General features: G+C 40.8%; 1 protein-coding gene across 1 annotated transcript in view; it reads right to left on the bottom strand.

Annotated features, from left to right (window-relative positions):
- Positions 1-203: 203 nt before the first annotated feature.
- The window catches only part of PRTG (protogenin), a 77,427-nt gene continuing 59,927 nt past the window's right edge, over positions 204-17,703 (bottom strand). The window contains exons 12-20 of the mRNA XM_071568838.1: positions 11,679-11,774; positions 10,972-11,158; positions 9,206-9,333; positions 8,280-8,450; positions 4,556-4,738; positions 3,861-3,981; positions 2,739-2,904; positions 1,689-1,793; positions 204-596 (exon numbers count right to left, since the gene is read on the bottom strand). Coding sequence (XP_071424939.1) covers positions 204-596; positions 1,689-1,793; positions 2,739-2,904; positions 3,861-3,981; positions 4,556-4,738; positions 8,280-8,450; positions 9,206-9,333; positions 10,972-11,158; positions 11,679-11,774 — 1,550 coding nt within the window. The remainder of the gene's footprint in view (positions 597-1,688; positions 1,794-2,738; positions 2,905-3,860; positions 3,982-4,555; positions 4,739-8,279; positions 8,451-9,205; positions 9,334-10,971; positions 11,159-11,678; positions 11,775-17,703) is intronic.

The raw sequence follows: 17,703 nt of genomic DNA, 5'->3' as shown, positions 1-17,703 counted from the left end.
CTTTCACATTTTTTGACCACTGAACATTCAAAATGAGTGAGTTTTAAAGAACAAACCCAAAGAAAGCAAAAGAAAAAAAACATTCAACAGAAATATGGATCACCTGCTGGGTTAGTCAGGCTTTCCACAATCAAACTTTGGCTCCCTGTTCATTGTCCTTTGAACAGACACACAGTCAGAATGTCTGGAGTGGCTCCAGGGTGTCAGTCCTGCACTGCAGGGTGTATCTCAAGAGCTGAGGTAGGACTCTGGGCAGCAGCAAACAGCAGAGGAGACTCTGTGCAGTCAGTCATGGCCGGGCTCATCGCCTTCGTACCCAGGTCACTGCCTACAAAAGGACTGGTGGTGGGAGGGGTGGCACTTGTCACCGAGGAGAGGTGTATCTCATCGTTGGATTCATGAGAAAACCTTCCAGAGTCGCCAGTCTCATGGCTTCCTTCACTGTTGGCTGAGTGCTCCGTGTCGGCAGCGATCCTGAAGGGCCCCTGGAAGTCGGGCTGCTGGCCGGGAGAGCCGGGGGAGCCGCCGCCACCACTGAGCAGCACGGAGGGGCTTGGCTGGTACAGACACACCGCCTGCACAAACCTCCTCTGGGGCTGCAGGAAAAGCAGAGGGAAAAGGGGTGTTGAGCCTCCAAAAACCTGAGCCATAATCTAGAATTTTTACTGCATTTCCTGTCTTGTATTCCACCAGAGTGCTCCTAACAGCACTGCCTCAGAACAACCAGGGCCTTACTACAGGAGTTTAAGAAGAATCAATCTCAGGTCTTGCTCATACTTCTCCATAACAGATGAAATAATCCTTCTAGATAACCATGGCTAATCAAAAATTATTTTACTGGAGAGACCTGAAGAGTGTTTTAAAAACACACTTGGCAGAGCTCTCTCCTGTCCCTTCATGTATATTCTTTAACATTACTCCTTGGGTGACAGCAAATATTTTTCACATCAGAAATATACAGCTGCTTCTGGAAATATTTTTGAATATGGATTTAAAACATGGATTTACAACTTTCTTAAACATACAAGAACACAAAACAAGTTACAATGAAATAAAGAGTAGTCCAATGCTCCATAGGTGTGAATTTGCATTACAGTGTTCCCAATTTGATTGAACACTTCAGTTTCAAACTTATTTTTCTCAACCACATAGCAAATGCATCTAGAGCCACAACTTCAGAAGCCAGACAGTTCTGCTCATATTCTCAGTTTCCTCAATACCCTGGGTATATAATTTAGTTTCCCTCTTTTGTTTCTCTTTAGCAAACTAAAGTTTTAGCTCTCAGGAGAGGATTCTATATATTTTAATATTATTTTTGTTTGTAAATCAATACTTAATTTGTTATATTTACACAAAGTCTCTGTAGATGTAGTAGATGCAATGCATAGACCCAGTACACAAAAATCCTTTTGCTCACAGACACAAGGGCAAAAGTGATCAGTTAATTGTGGAGAGTTACAGCATCTGACAACTGTAAAGAGTTATGGTGTCCCCACAATATGCCAGAAAATGAAATATTCTTAAGAGTTTACTATGAGTAAAGATTAAGGTAGAACATCATCAACCGTAACACAATTGAAACTATCCAATTAAAACTTAGGCCATTAAACAGAAAACCTTGTATCTTCCTTTGCAAACCCAGGGTATTACAGTAAAGATTGCACTAATGGGCAGAGGTGCACAATTACCTCCTCGGTCTTCACCTTCTTAGTATCTTGGAAGAACAGCCACCTTTTCTTGCTGGTAGCCTTTGTCACAGGCCCATAGCTGTTAATAATTAGATCAGATCCTCCCTATGACAGAGGAAGATGCAGACATTTATTTCAATAAAGTACATTTCTAAGATATTTGAAAATATTTTTCTATTTCTACCTACTGGCTCCATATTGAAAATGAAGATAAATGAAGGCTCAGTGCTGAGTCACCTTTTGTGGTCTGGCATTCATCTGTTCAAGACAAGTCAAAAACAGATCCACTAAATCTGGCAAGCCCATGTTCTAGACCCAACAGTGACACTGCAGACACACAGCAAAATATTGCAGCACTGCTCTTGCTCCAGTACTTTGAATGTAACCATTCCCATTCATAGTGCCTGTGCCTGTACTGGGGTCCTTTCCCATTTCCCAGCTCTTCCATACATTCTGAGGGAGCAGCTCCACTGCAGTGTGAACAGAACAAGCCTTAATTATGTCTGTATGTGAAAGGAAGGCCACTGTGGTTTTGTCACACTAGACTCCTGGACTTAGGATTCTAGACATCCACTGGTAAATTCTGCCATCTAGACTAATTTATAATTTGATGAAATATGAGTTCATAAACTGTAACACTGTCTTACCAGTAAATATACAGAAAAACTTGTGTCAGTGTCATACTTGACTACACTGTGCACAGGCACTTTCTGGGCTGGGTGCTGACAAGGATTCTCACTTATCTCCTTGGACTAGCAGAGGCCACTGAGCACCTCAAGTCTGTGGAGCCTTTATCCTTTGATGCTGTGCCAGAACCAAACACAGCAATCTACAGAGTAAAGTGTAAAAGTCTGAAACAGATCTTTAGCTGAACTTTCAGATAAGTCTTGAAAATTTAAGCCTGGATTGCCAAGCTCATGCTTGCCCCTATAAGAAAACCCTCCTGGGTATTTGTAGTGTAAGTATTTTACTTTTGACAAGGATTTGGATGTTATAGTAATGATTTCTAAAGAAAATTTCTGCTTTGGGAGCAAGTAAAGCTCATGGTACCTTAGCATCAATGAAGCTGTTTCCCGCTAGCATTGGCAATAAGGATTCTTCATTCTCTGCAATTCCTTCAATATTCTTCTCCACCTCATTAGCACTGGCTAATGAGACACTGGTATGAGACAGCTGGTCAGTGTTTTGCTGCACAGGCTTAGGAGCAGATGTTTTCCTACACAATGTTAAGCAGGAATAAAATTGATCCACAGGAATAAAATACAAAAAAATCAAGGATAGACTTCAAAGCTATTATTAATCCAGTAATACTGGCATATTCTTGGCATTTACATTTTGTTACATGATACTCCTAAACTCATATGGAATTTAAATGTTATTGCTTGTGATAAAAATAACATCTGCTTCCAGTTAATCATACACAGTAGGCTACAAGCTTATGCACAGACAGGAATTGTCATGATTAGTAATATTACTTGCAGGAAGTAACCACTAATGATATTAAGACCTTTCTACCACGCCACACAGAGACTGTCTCCAAATCTATATTTGTTCCTTCATGAATGCTAAAAAGTGTATTTCAGTAACAAGGGCTTTTAGAGAGTTTTTTAATTTATTATTTCAAGTAACATATTTGTTCTGATCCCAGAGTTTTGGGCAAAGTTACTGGGCCAGTTTAAACCCTCTAGCAGCTTATGACAGACAGACAGACAGATTGTGGCTTGAACCACAGTAAAGAAACTGCGTCACGGATCTGCTGTAGAAACTGCACCATGGAATTGCTTTATGTCAGAGTTCCTCTTGTCCAGCAGCACCCAGGTGGTTAAAGCCTTGCAAACCAGGTCTGGGCAGGCTGCAGGGTTAAGCAGGAAGAGCAGATGATGGGCAGCAGCATGCTTGTCTGACTCAAAAAGGAGTTTCATTTGGAAACATGCCTCATACTTAGTTGTCAAAGCACCACCACTGACTCACTCTGTGGGTTCTTCCTCCTTTTCATTGGAGAAGGGGCTCAGGTAGAGTAGGAAGAGCCAACAGAGTGCTTTGTTTCCAATGCTGGTAGAAACAGGTGAAGAGACAGAGTACTTCAGAGAACTTAGCACTCCTGGAGGAGAAGGCACATCCCAAGAATGAGTGCCCTGAAAAAGAGCTCCATCTCCAAGAACGGAAACATACCTGGCTTTACTGCGATAAATTAAGATCAGGATGCAGAGAAGGATGCAGGTCAAGGCTATGCAAACCCCAACAACAATGCCAGTCATTGATTTCTGGTCCAGATGGTAATAGTCAGAATAAGCTATACCAAAAGAGAAAATAGAAAGGCTCAGTAAAGAAGAATGAACCCCTGCTCCCTGTCAGGAAATAATAGGGCTACAATCACAACCACGGAGACAAATGCTTCCTTCTAATGAGATTGCCAGGCCTTCCCTGTCATACATTTGACACTTTTGAAAATAAAACTCATAGACCAGAGAAGAGTCTGGTCAGTGCAGTCCTGGTGTGGGAGGGGAGGAAGGGACTGCCTCTTGGGGCAGATCCAGTGCTACTGGTATCTCAAGACATAAAAAGGACTTGGAGAAATGCCTTAGAAGAGTGGCTGCAAAGTTGATACTGATGTAAAATTCAAACCAGTTATGTATTATCATCTGATAGGCAAACTTTCAACTTCCGAGCAAGAGAATTAAACCAGTTCTGAGTTGAACTGAGATAAAAATTCCAAAACCATTTCAATTAAAAGAAAATGCTACACTGTTAGGACTGCCTCACATAAAATGGAATGGTTTATCCATAATGTGGTTACAAGCTAAAACAAAGAAGGATCTTTTTTCCCCAATACATGCGATAGCCATGATCAAAACATTGCTACTGACCTGTGGAATCTCCAGAATCCAAGCGTTTGGGTCTCTGATTAGACTCTGATGTCTCCTTTGGCAGGACAGCAAATTCCACTGCACTTGAGAAGGGTCCTTCTCCCACTTCATTGGAGGCTGCTATTTTAACCAAGTAGATGTTTCCTGCTGCAAGGTTTTCCAGCAAAGCCATGGTCATTGCTCCTATGAAAAGATTTGATAGAGAGTTCCAGTAAGACAAAATCTGTGGGAACAAACTGAGATTTAGACAGTGGGATCTATACTTTCTTTCCAATACTACCTTCAAATCTCATTTGAGGACTGTGATCACTTTGATACATTCTAACCTGCACATACAAGGTACAGAATGAACAGTGGGCTTGCCTTCTTGTCCCTGCTGTCCTTTCTCTCCATACTGTTTGACCACAGCACACTGAACTGCCAGTGTAGTTCAAACCCAAGAGTCAAGTATGTGGTGCAACACACAGCACAATAATCCTATGTCAGCGTGAGGTGCAGTTCAGTGTGATAGCATTCACCTGGTGATCAAGTCTGTGAAAGGAGAAAGACAGACCTCTCTCATATGTGCCTCTCCTCAATCCACTGTACCATGAATGTGAATATAAATTGTCAGAACAAAAGAATTCAGGTTCACTTTATCAAATTTCAGGTGTAGTTGGTTAAATGAACAGGACAGCTTTGCAAGAGTGTATTATACCACAATTTTAAAATAAAATCAAGCCCTATTTAGAGCCATGTAGGCTTCCTTGATTACTGTGCATCTAAGCTGTGCTACTAAGAATATTATAGAAAATGTCTTTTTCACATGCTACGGATTCATTTCCTAAAGTCCCTGAAGGCAGGAAAAGAGATTAAGAACATAAATAGGATTCACTTGCATTGTCCTTAGACAGGCAAAACTCCTATCAAAGTCAATGAGAGCTTTGCCTGTCCAGGGACTGCACACTATTGCTTAGAATTCCAATTCATTTCTAAAATACCTGTGTTTCTTGCAATAGAAATATACGGCTTTTCTTTTCCTAAACAGTGGCAGTTACAGGACCTCTTGTTCTCTTTCACATATTCCATTCACTTTCTCAGACTTAAGTCAAAATTCCAACCTTTTAAATCAGTTTGAAAAGTCAGAATTTATAGTATCACGGGAGCCTACAAAATATAAGGTTGGTTTGTTGACAGAAAAAATTATACATTTGGCAAAAAGGAAGCTACTTCAAAAGCTATTCCAGCTCTTCCATAAAAAAAAACCCATTAGCTGAAAGCATTTGAAGTAAAATGTGAGGTATCTGTAACCCAAGGAGCTGTAATATTTAGCACCAGCAAGGGCGAAAGGTCACATTTCAATATTACAGGCTCCTTCCCACCAGCTCCTTTCAAATCTGCTGCATTGCTAAAGCAAGTGAGCACTTTGTGCTGATTTACTGCACAGCAAGTGTGTAAAGGCTGTAACTTCTGATCCACTTGAAGAGAAGTGGAGAGGTGGGGGGAGGTGGCTGAAGATAACTCACATCATGAAACAGCACCAAACCCCAGTTATATATTTTGGGTTTGCCATGCCTAACACAAGCTCAGCCACATTAGAAGGTTTGGGGTCTTACATTGGTGGATTGGTAGAAAAATTCCTACATAAACTAAAGCCTGTGCTAGGACTTTTATAGGTGGCAGGGTTGGTTTGTGGTGGGGTTTTTGTTTGGTTTTGTGGTTTTTTCAAGTTTTTTTATTTGAGGGGGATGTTTCTCAAAGTATGGGAATGGAATGGGGCCAAGATTTCACAAATCTCTCGCAGAACAAATTTAGCATCAAGATAAAACAATGCTACATATTGCATGGGGTAGCTGATATTATCAGAATAAATACCTTAAAAAACCTCAATCCTGCTTCTATCTCAGATTACCTATGAAAGTACTGTCACAGGACTACCACAGTATTTGCCCAATTTTACCTCACATACTAGTTTTCTTTCACAGACTTTCTCATCTGCACTTGAGCATACCAGATTGTCCTAATGTCAAGATGTCTGAAATCCATGCCATGCCTCACACCCCAATATATCTGTCAAAATACAAAATTTGTGACTCTAACATTGATGGACACAGCAATACACTGAGATTTATAGCCCTCCACTTGCTCACTCCCTGCAATGCTTTCAGCATGGGAACACATGAAAATATTTACTGTTATTGCCATCCCCTCATCCAAAATCTCTGCTGAAATACTATCAGAGATGCTGTTCAGTTCCACAGGCATGGCTAAGCTGAAGGATCTATCTGAAAGCAATTCAGCCCCTTTGCTGCATGCAGCAAATGCAGTGTATCATCACCAGAATGACAAGATTTATTCTTCAAATGTAAGCTCTCTGTGAATTTAAATCTGCTGAGTTTTTTACCCAGTAAAAATTAATAGTAAATTCACCCTTTAATAGGACAACTTCACATCACCGTTTCTTCCAACAATTTAGTGGGACAGTTTTATTTATATTACTGTTTCTTTGAACAATTTTAATAGAGGGAAAAAAGGGCTCAATCTTCTCCCTGTAATTAGACCTGATTGGTATTTCAAAGACTAGTTATTTTTCACTAATTTTGTTGAAGAATAATAATCATTATCTTGTTACTCTTCACAGGTGACCTTTCTATTTGTGGCCAGCATAACAAATACCATTCTGTAAAAAAAAAAGCAGCACTGCCACCTTTCAAATGGCTGTTGGTCCTCTGTCCTCTCCTCAGGAGCAGCACAAAGGACAATGACCAGCTCACCCTCCATGGTGGTGACATGAATTGTCCTCTGTGAGAGACTCAGTAAGGTTTTGGAATTTTCTCCACAGAAAATTTAAAGCCTCACTCTCTACTGACAACTGAGCTTTCAGCCAGGTAACAACACAGAATAACAAAACAGTAACTCTTCCAGGTCAATCCTCTTAAATGGGCTACTCAAGCACCTGACTTTACTCTGTAACACTGAGCTTCTCTGGTTTAGGACATCACTAGAAGATTATCTATTCTGAACTGCCTCTGTCTATTTTGAATATCAATCCAACAATAAATGTCTTTTCCTTATTTTTCAGGCTATAGTAAAAATCTGTTCTTGATGCAGCTCTTCCAATCATAGCACTATTCTGAAAAGTGCCTACAAAAATGGATACTATCTCTATATCTAATCACAGAGATGTGACTGCAGTTCATGTCACCACACCCAAGGTACTGTTAAATCAGCTTGCTGGGGCTCAGCAGTAGAATAGAGCCAGAGAGTTAAATTGAATTTGCAGAGCAATTTACTGGCAGTAGGGGATAGTTCATTAAGCAAACTGAACTAACTGGATTGACAGTGATCGACAGAAAACTATAAACCCACACAGCTACTTCTATACATTTATTTCTGGAAGTATCTTAGAGACTTCAGATTGGAAAGAGTGCATTTACAAAATGAAACCATCACAATCATAGTTACAACAGAACTAAGATGGATGTAATTGGATTTACAAGACATTTTGGTTCACATGCTGAGCTCCAAAGCAACACAGACAGAACTCTTCTCTGCTCACCTTCTGAGTATCAACCGGTTTTTAATATATTTTACCACAGCAATAATTCTAAACTAATTAGAACTTTTATGTAAACATTTACATGAATTTATGTCTTACTGTAGTCCAAGGAAGCTGAAAGTAACAAAGCCTCTTATAAGTAGCATCATCATTTGCTCACTTCATAGGTTTATGATTTTACTTTACCTTCTCTGTGCAACACTTGCCATTCCCCAGCAATCCAAGATTTCCTGGACGCATAGAGGATAGTGTATCGTGTAACAACTGTTTCGGGACCATCAGGTGGCCTCCAGGAAACCAAAGCAGTATTATCCTCTATCAAAGTCACCTTCACTCCTACTGGAGGGCCAGATGGTGCTGTGAGAACAGTAACACAATGCTATTAGCCTAACCCAATTTACATGCAATTAAAATGCTCAGAAAGAAACTGATGTGCAGACCTAATGGCTACTGCTACATCCCAGAAACCACATACAAACACACACACACTGCTCCTCAAGAGACATCCTGTTAACTCTGGTCTGGTCAGTAGCTGAGATTCTGCAAAAGCAAATTTCATATTTTTTCTTCAGCCCCTGAAGGAAACAGTCACTGACAAACCCTCACTACATTACCCTGTGAACAGGTGCATCCTCAGCATTGCATTGCTGAGAACATGAAACCCAAGTTTTGGATTTTCCCCTACCAAGATGACAGCGAAGCAAACCAGCTGCTAGGGCAGTAGTTTGTAAGATTCTTACTGTTTCCAAAACTTCTGGGGCTTAAAATATGTTTCCATAATGCCTATGAATCACTCATACCTCTTCAATACATATTTTAAAGTTTTTGTTCAAGTTATTTCTATTCAGTAGTTGCTAATGGTGAAAGTATATCACACTTTATTTAAAAAACATTACTGACTTAAGGTGGATTTTGAAAAAGAATTTCACAGTTCCAAACCAAGGATTTTCCTGAAAGCATTTTTCTATCTCTTGCCAAGAGCATTATCTGTATCTCAAAGGGAAGGATTTCCCTCTCCTATAGACAGCTTAAAATTAATAAGCAATTTTACAGGCCATTTGGTTTACAGAGCTTTCTTTGTAGAACCACATGGTCCTCTCCTGGTTCCTTACCTTCTGGGAGGGTAGTGTGGTAGACTACAGGACTCCAGGGACTGGAGAGCTGGTCCACATGCAATCGAACTGCAAACTCATACATGGTTTTTGGCTCGAGACCTTGAACTAACATATGAGTCTCTGACCTGCACAGATGAAGGAAAAAAATAAACTGAACAGCAGCAGTTGACTTGGAGATCCCAAATTCAGATGATGTTTCTTGGTCACATGAGTAGGTTCTCACTGTCAGCTCAACACAGCCCAAACGAGTTCAAGTCCAGACACTGAGTTCATCTGTGCTGCCCACCTGAGAATGTAACTGTGCTAAACCTGGAGCCCTCAGAAGCTCTTCCATCTGCTGTCAGTTGACTTGAGCTCAAGTTTTATAAAGGTTCTCTGAACAGCTGATGGACAAGCAAATCCAAGAATATTTCTGCCTGGATCACCAGCAGGTATCCCAAACTCCCCTCTTTCCACATCTGTCCACAGGACACTGTGCTTCAAACTGGAGTAACACAAACAGCAACCAGTGTCACAGCTGACAAGGCATGTGCTGTTGGCCCCTGGATCTGCTTCTCAGTTCACAGACACACGCTGCATGTGCAGTGTCCCCTTCCACTTCTGGCCTTATATTTAGGGGATCTCTGTAGAATATGAATGTTCCCTACTCATCTTGTAGTCACATTTAGTAATTTATTAATTGCAAAATTGATTATATTAGTTATAATATTGCAATTGACTAAGTGATCGTAAAGTCAATCATAGACATTTCACTTTACTTTGATTCTGGGAGTGGAGGGAAATCTTTCATATATACCAGGGTTAATTCTGGGTGGCAATACCTCAGTCAAGATTAAATCTCAATTTAAAATGGTGTTACTCTACCTATATTGCTTTATTAAATCTCATTTAGTAGTTTCATCTTCCATGCTGCAAAGGCAGTCACCAATATTTGCAGCAGTCTCATGCTATCACAAAAAGCACCACTCCTTGCTATGCTCCATATTGCACACTAAGAACTTTACATGGTGATTATAGTGTGTCTAATCGTTAAGTCAGGAGTTATACAGCAGCAGATGTGTTCTGGGAAGAGAAAACCTTCAATATTAGGATGGAAACTATCCTGTAACCCAGCATTTTTCTTACTTACAGTCTTGAGCAAAGCAGTCTTAAGGGAGCTACACACATATGGATTCACTCAGCAGGCCCCCAGCATGTGGAACAGTCTTCTGCTCCCAGACCAGCAGAACACCAAGACTAGGAAGAGACTTTCTTCCCTGTTCTGCCACTCTGTAGCTCATGCATTGCTTCTCTGAAAAGCAAGCAATCATTTGCTTTGAAGCTTTCCCCTGACAGGGTGCCACACCTTCAGGAACATGTCACAATAAAATGCTCAACCCCTCAAATATTTTTGTTTCCAGTCTTAAAATCAGACACTGGACTAAGTCCCATCTTGGTCCAGACAAGCTATCTATAGTTTTTTTTTTGTCCAGTTAACTTAAAATCCAATTCAACCTAGACAGCCAAAAAGCCATGAAAAAAACCAAGAGCTAGCCCAGTGATCCAAGGCAAGGATCACTGTAGAGAATTAAGCTGTACTATGAAGACACCTTAAAAAGCCCAAGAAACTGAAATAGCAGCCATTGGGCAAAACACACAGTCTTCTAAGGGAGATAAAAGTTGTTACAAGCAGAAGACAATTAAAAGAGGGCAGGAAGAGCAGAACCTGAGTGGGAAGGCTCTGGAATGGGCAGAGCAAGGCTCATTAGCAGCGCTGCACTCACGTTTGGAGGTAGAGCACGAGAGAGGCGTTCTGTAGCCCCACAGGGTTGCAGCGCACGGTGTAGTTGATGACCTGAGCAGATGTAAAGGCAGGTTTTCCCCAGTGCAGGTAGATGGAAGAGGAAGTGTTTGCTTTGGCATAGAGATGGTGAGGAGGCGGAGGAGGAGGCACCATGCGATCACGGACAGCTGTTTGACGCAAAAACGGAGCAGGAATTATTGACTGCATAACATTAAGAGGTCTGAGCTCACAATTTAGATTCAAATCCACCCTTACCCAGCACTACCTGGTATTCAGACCCAGGAGTCTGGTTCAAGCTATTAAAGATCCCTCCTAACCCAATACACGTCACATATTATTTCTGCAGTCCAACTTGTTTTGTCAAAAACAAAGTCAAAACTATCAATAGAGACAAGGGAGAAAGATAAATCTCTCATAAGACACATGATACGTCACTGTCAGATGATGCAGACGGTCCCACAGAGGAGGGAAATGTGCTTGGGCTATCTTGTTTCTTCAACTGCACTTCACAAACATGGCAAACTGCCTCAGTTGCAGGATGCCCAGGATAGCATTTGTCACAGACATGATCTTTCTGGTCCTCTGTTTTACCTTGAATTAACTGTTTATAGGTTAAAAACACAGAGCTGCTGGGACCTTGGAAGAGCTCAGGTCTTAAAAAATTCTTCATGCATCTACAACACTTACAGACACATCCTGGAGTGCTGACTGTTTGGTCTGCCTGATAACCTTCTTCCATATTGTTGTATGCCAGCAGCCTTACATGATACTTTCTTCTAGGATCTGCACAAAAATAAAAGGAATAATTAAGCTCCAAAAGAAAGAAAGGTTAAAAAAAGGTTTTTCAGACTTCTACAGATAGACAATTCTTCTGCAAGTTTGTTCCAGAACTGGTTTGCTACAATCAATGAGGGGACTGATGGATGGGCTGAATGCCTGGAAGCCTCTCTTTTCTCCAGCCCTGTGAATTCCCCTGAATCTTTGCCCAGACTTCCAATAGCCTAAAACAGAAATCAATGGGATTAGGACAAATATCACATTTCTATGTGGAACAAAGTCACACCTTCACTCCTACAGAGCTAGATTTAATAGTATGATTCAGCATACGGAAAGTGCCTTCAGTCCTTTATTGCATATTTATTAAAATCAACAGCAGGAGGTCCACAGAAGGCAACATTTGGTCTGGATAAGCAGCTGTAATGAAGCAGGGCAATCAAAGCAAAGGCAAGGACACAGGACCCAGCAAAAAAACCGTGAAATGGTTTGGTTCCAGGTTTTGAGAGGAGATGAACTGTGAAACAAAGGGATTGCTAATAATGTTTTGACTAGCAAGTTCCATTTCCATGTTTTCTTGAAAGCTGATTCTGGCATTTTCAGAGGGTCACTGTTCCCAGCTTGAAGGATCTCCCAATGTCCCTTTCTCTGGCCATGCCTTTGGGTAGCAGTTTGCTGCTCTTCTCAGGTCTGTCAATGACATGCTGGCCTTGATCCAAGGGGAAAACTGCTACAGAGATCAGTCAGAAGGGGGCCTGGAGCTTTCTGAAAGTGGGGATGGTGTGGGGTGCCACAGGGGGCTCAGAGTGTAGCCCAGCAGGATGGCTGCTCTGTAGACTGCCCCCTCAGCAGTGTATGTGCCACCAACCCCTTCCACACAACAACAATGTGCGAGATCGCAGCGTTTGCTTCCAGCCCATGTGAGCTCCTCGGGGTCCAGCTGAACTTCCCCCAGGACTGATGCAGCTATTGGGACATTCTCCTCTTCCATTGGCATGAACCTATTCTTTCTATTAAGATTTTTGGAAGGTTCAGATGATTTATAAATGTGCTGATCTTGTTTACTTCTTTTTTTCCTTAATCTAAAATACCATAACATTATCCTTTTCAAATAAGCTCTTCTCATTCTCATTTTAGCTGAGATCTGACGCGGCCACTCATGAAATAAGCAGGAACGCAAATCCCTCACATTTCTTCACCAGGAACAGGACTATTGTTTCCATCAGATCGCTGGCTCCCTCTGCAGTCACTGCATCAGCAAGACCATCTGAACAACTTGATTTGATGCTTCTGTAAAGGTGATTTCCTAGAGTAATGCCTTTTATAAAACCTTCTTATTTTGAATAAGAAAATCTTTTTGTGCTGTAGTTACCCACACCAGCTATAAACAAGAGATCATTAGGTAGAGCTGTAAAAGAAAAGGGGCCCTTAAAATTTGGATTTAAGTATTTTCTTTGATGCATTTGACACTAATGGTAGAATAGGCAAGAGGAGCCCATTGCCATTTTTTAAATAGATTTTAACATCACAAGCAGATAATGTAAATAACAAAATGCCAAAAAATAAAAGTGTTTTTTTAAACTAGAGTAAAATTTTCATTTGCTTTGAAGGCTTTTTTCACTTTACAATAGCACTTTAACAATAGATGACATCAGTTGTTTCTCAACAACAAATTGCAATCAGAGAAAAGAAGGAGATGGACACAAACACACAGAATAATCTCAAAAAAATATGGAATTTCAATATTGAAAATTCATGAAGACAGTAAGATTTTATATGTAAATAATTGCAATCTCTTAAAGATACTGCAAGAAAACTAAGGTGCATTTAAAAACACTAAGCCCAACCAAAAGCTGTAATGTTAAAAATATTTCAAAATTCCCAAGTGATTTGAATACACAAAAATCAAGTTACAGTGACTTGCTGAGGAATATGACAGCATGCATCTCCAAAAAGCAGAAATGTGCACATTCCCAGGCCTCCTGATGCGTGGGAGGAGTACAGGGATTAGTGTGCAGCTGAAATATTCAAAACCAAAAGGCACCTTTGACACCTCACTGGGATTACACTTTGGAGGTTGATATTAAAAGTTGCCTTCTCCAGGCCACTCTTGACAAACCCTTGTGCTGGAGCACCTTCAGCAGCCCCCTGGGCAGATCCCACGAGAGCAGGAGGCTCCCAGCTGGCCCTCCCTCCCTTCCTCCCTCCGTGCCCGCGGAGCTCCCGCACAGCCCCCGCCGCCGTTCTGCGGGCACAGCGCGGCAGGAGCGCCGATCCATCATCCCGCCCGGCACCTTCAAACCCTCCGCGCCCTTTGAAAGTGCTCACCCAGAACTGATCATCTCCACTGTGAAATGAAGGATAGCTCAGGTCCAGCGCCCTGCTGAGCTGAATGAGGAGCCTGTGAGGTCTGTTTATCCTCACTGCATTTTTTTTTAAACTGAATTCCTCATTAACACTCGATTGAGGAGAGAAGGAAGATAATGGGGATGTGGAAGAAAGGCCAAAAACAAAAAATCTAACTCGCAGCAAAAAATCCAAATGTCTTTGAGAAAAAAAATGTTTTCAAAACCTTAATTTTAAGTATCCTTAACACTTGACATGTAGAAGAAGCACAATGTTGCATACCATTCCTCTCTCCTACTCTTGTGTAACACAAGAGATTTCAAACAGAATTACTTTTATATAGAAAAACCTGTTTAAAAGTAAGTCTCTGAACTAGTCCCTACCACCTGAAAAACAATGTTATTTCCACTTCAGGACATCATGGCTCGTTGGTAGCAGGACTAGCTCAAGTCAAAAGCAGTGTCAGAATTTTTAAGCTGTCACACATTAGTGCTGCTATGGCTGTAAACCCATCTGCTGGTTCCTACAAGTGAAGGAAGGGGCAGCTAAGGAGTAAGGGCTGTGCTCCCTACTGGCCTAGGGAAGCCTAAATGTTACAGTCATCTGAAAAGGAGGATAGAAAAGAATTTAAAGACACTGTACTGAGCAGCAAAAGCAACAGATGTAAAACTTGCTTCAGAGATTACATGCATAACATGAGCAAAGACCAATTCAAAGTACCCACCGGGATGCCATTCCATGTGAATCAGAGCTTTCCCATATAACAAACACAATAACCAAAGATCTGCCTCAGTTCCAACAGATACCTGCTCCCTATTTGTTTTATGAAGTGCTAGAAAGTACTTCTTTGTCTCAAGCAGCCTCTATTTAGAATATTTTGAACAATTTTTGAGTTCCATTTACAGGGTTATGATATGATTTATTCCTCAGTGGCAATCCCAATACACACCTGGCATAAACACTTTCATCTCACAGTTTATCAGCTGGATCAAACATTCAAAGCCAGACACATGTGTGAAGAGAAAACAAACTTCAGGAGCTTTCTTATCCTTAACCAGCAAAGGTATCTTGAATAGTTTACACATAAATCATGGATAAAAGATTGGAGATAGCATGGCCACCTGTGGGCTGACAGTCTCAAATTTAGTGTCTGCCATGCATGCACAGGAGCTTGGAGGCTGAGCAAACAGGGAAGTGAGAATGGAGGCCCCAGTGATGCTCATAACAGACCCAGCAGTGACACATCTTTCCATAGATCTGCTGTTCAGAAACAGATCAGGTGCTGTGATTTACTCAACCAATTCAACACATAAATTCAGTTTAAGTTAAAAAACTCATATCAAGATTTTGTCTCTGCATTTACAAAATTTTTCTGAATAATTGGTAGCACTGAATATTTCTTGAAATTCCCAGCACTTGTGTAGTGGTTAAAGGCTTGTTCGCAGACCTAAGATGAAAAGGAACAATTTTGTAGCTTATTTACAAATGAACTGGATAAACTTTTTTAAGTTTATTGTTTCTATTTAGTACCATTTGAGGTTTTTTGGGGCTGTTGGTATTAGATTGTTTTAAAATTGTCACAGCACCTGTTTTTTTAATAAGCATTTTTATTTTTATTACTTAAATCAGCTGGTGGAAAGGACAAAAAAACTGCAGTTTGTACAAATCAAGGGGCTGGCACTGATGTTGACAAAAACACTCTAGAGCTAATTCATAAATTTTATTACATGAGTGCCTTGAGCACACAGAGAGTGTCTTAAAAGACGTTATAGGCTGGATGTGATAAGTTGGAGTAGCTTCACACAGTTCAATGGCTCTGCTTCGCACACCTTTTTTATGTAACCAAAACCTGTCAGTATTAAGAACACAAAAATAACAGTTTCACCAGAGGCACAAATTTCACCTGCTGTAATAATATTCCTATAAAGTAAGAGTAGGAAAAAGCTAAATATGCCTTATGTTGCTTAATTTCGAATTCTCAAAATAGATACTGTCCCAAAAAACACTGTTCTGCAATTTATGTTGGATCAGTCTCATTCTCCTACAGCAGTTTTTGCAGGCAGGTCACTGCTCCATGGTGAAGCTCCTCTGGATCCCCATATCCTGTCATTCACTCTCCCATAAAATTTGCAGGGAGTCCTGCAGATCCAGCCCTGACAGGTCTTTCAGCAGAGGGCACATGGGGGAGCCTTCTCTTTGTTTTGCAAGTCTGAGATGGTTCTACACCTTTTAGTAGAACTGTAGCAAAGTTAAATACTGCAAATACAAGCAACAAAATTAAGTTGAAGCATAACTGAAAAAACAGATTGCAACCCAGAAAACCATTAAACATATACAGGAGCTGAAGCTTGGAAAGAGTGCAGGTGACAATGATTTACTTGTATGGTTTGCTGTCTTACTACATCCCTGAGATATAATCCTAGAGATTCTGTTTAGCTTCTCAGAAAGCAGACAGGAAGCTCTCAGCAGTTACAGATTCTTCATGAAAAACACTACAGTGCACTCAAATGTTCAGATCCTGGTTTTGTGACAAGTCATTTCATTCCCGAGTAGGGAGGGAGAACCACAGCTGCTTATCTGTCTGGATGCAAGAAACTGAGAGGAACTGCAAAACTATCCCAAGGAATTGAGACTTACTGGCAGTTCTGTTGCTCTGCACTTCATTGGAACGCCCACATTTTATTGAACCAGCTCAAAATTATTCGCTATCCTTTACTACTGCCATCAGCCTTGCTTCTACATAAACCTTTCTGTAAGGGGAGAACTTGCTACCACAGAGCAGTTGTCAGTCAGAAATACTCATATTCAGATATTCACATTTTCTTTTCCAAAACTTAAGATTTTAATAGTTCAAGTTACATATATTTATTAGTCAAACATGGATATACCTTTCAGAGCCTAGTTTTCAAAGTTAAGGAAAATATAAATGGTCTAGTAAATACATATACAATGGTAGGCAAAAGCAGGTACAGGGGTGGTATCTTCTCACATCAGAGCTAGTTTGAGTGTGCGTTCATCTATTCTGTGGAATTCCATCGAGTTACTGTCTCAAACTTAGCTCTTCAGTTCTTCTAAAGTATTGAAACAAATACACAAAAATATATAAAAGCCTGGCATTGTTCCTGACCTCTGAAATACATGCACTGAAAAGTCAGGTTTTGCTGGGATGGTGCTGTAGCAGCTACCATTATTTGGGGGAATGGCAGGGAAATATTAGGAAAAAAAAGGTTTCTGTTTTGAAGCCATTTCCCTGGTGATAAAGGTGACATGGGGACAGGAAGGAACATCCCTCCAGCCACTGCAGGGTAGTTCCATCTGGTAGGGCTATACCTCATGGCTGCCACGTGGTGTCCTCATGCACTTCCAATGGACACAGCTGGGAAAAGCAGAGGCACCAAAGATTAAATGCCTGTATTCACAACTAAAACCAAAATATGCTTCTAATCACTTTGCAGCTGGTGAAGTACTTTATAATGAAACAACTTCAGTCTTAAATTACCAGGATTGCACAGGCCAAAGTTTAGAAAAAGTTGCTAAGAACAATAAAGCCACTTTCATATTCACAGTGGGACAAAAATTCCATTCTCAATAT

Source organism: Pithys albifrons, chromosome 13, assembly GCF_047495875.1.
Source record: "Pithys albifrons albifrons isolate INPA30051 chromosome 13, PitAlb_v1, whole genome shotgun sequence".
NCBI lineage: Eukaryota > Metazoa > Chordata > Aves > Passeriformes > Thamnophilidae > Pithys > Pithys albifrons.
This window is presented reverse-complemented; position numbering and strand designations above follow the sequence as displayed.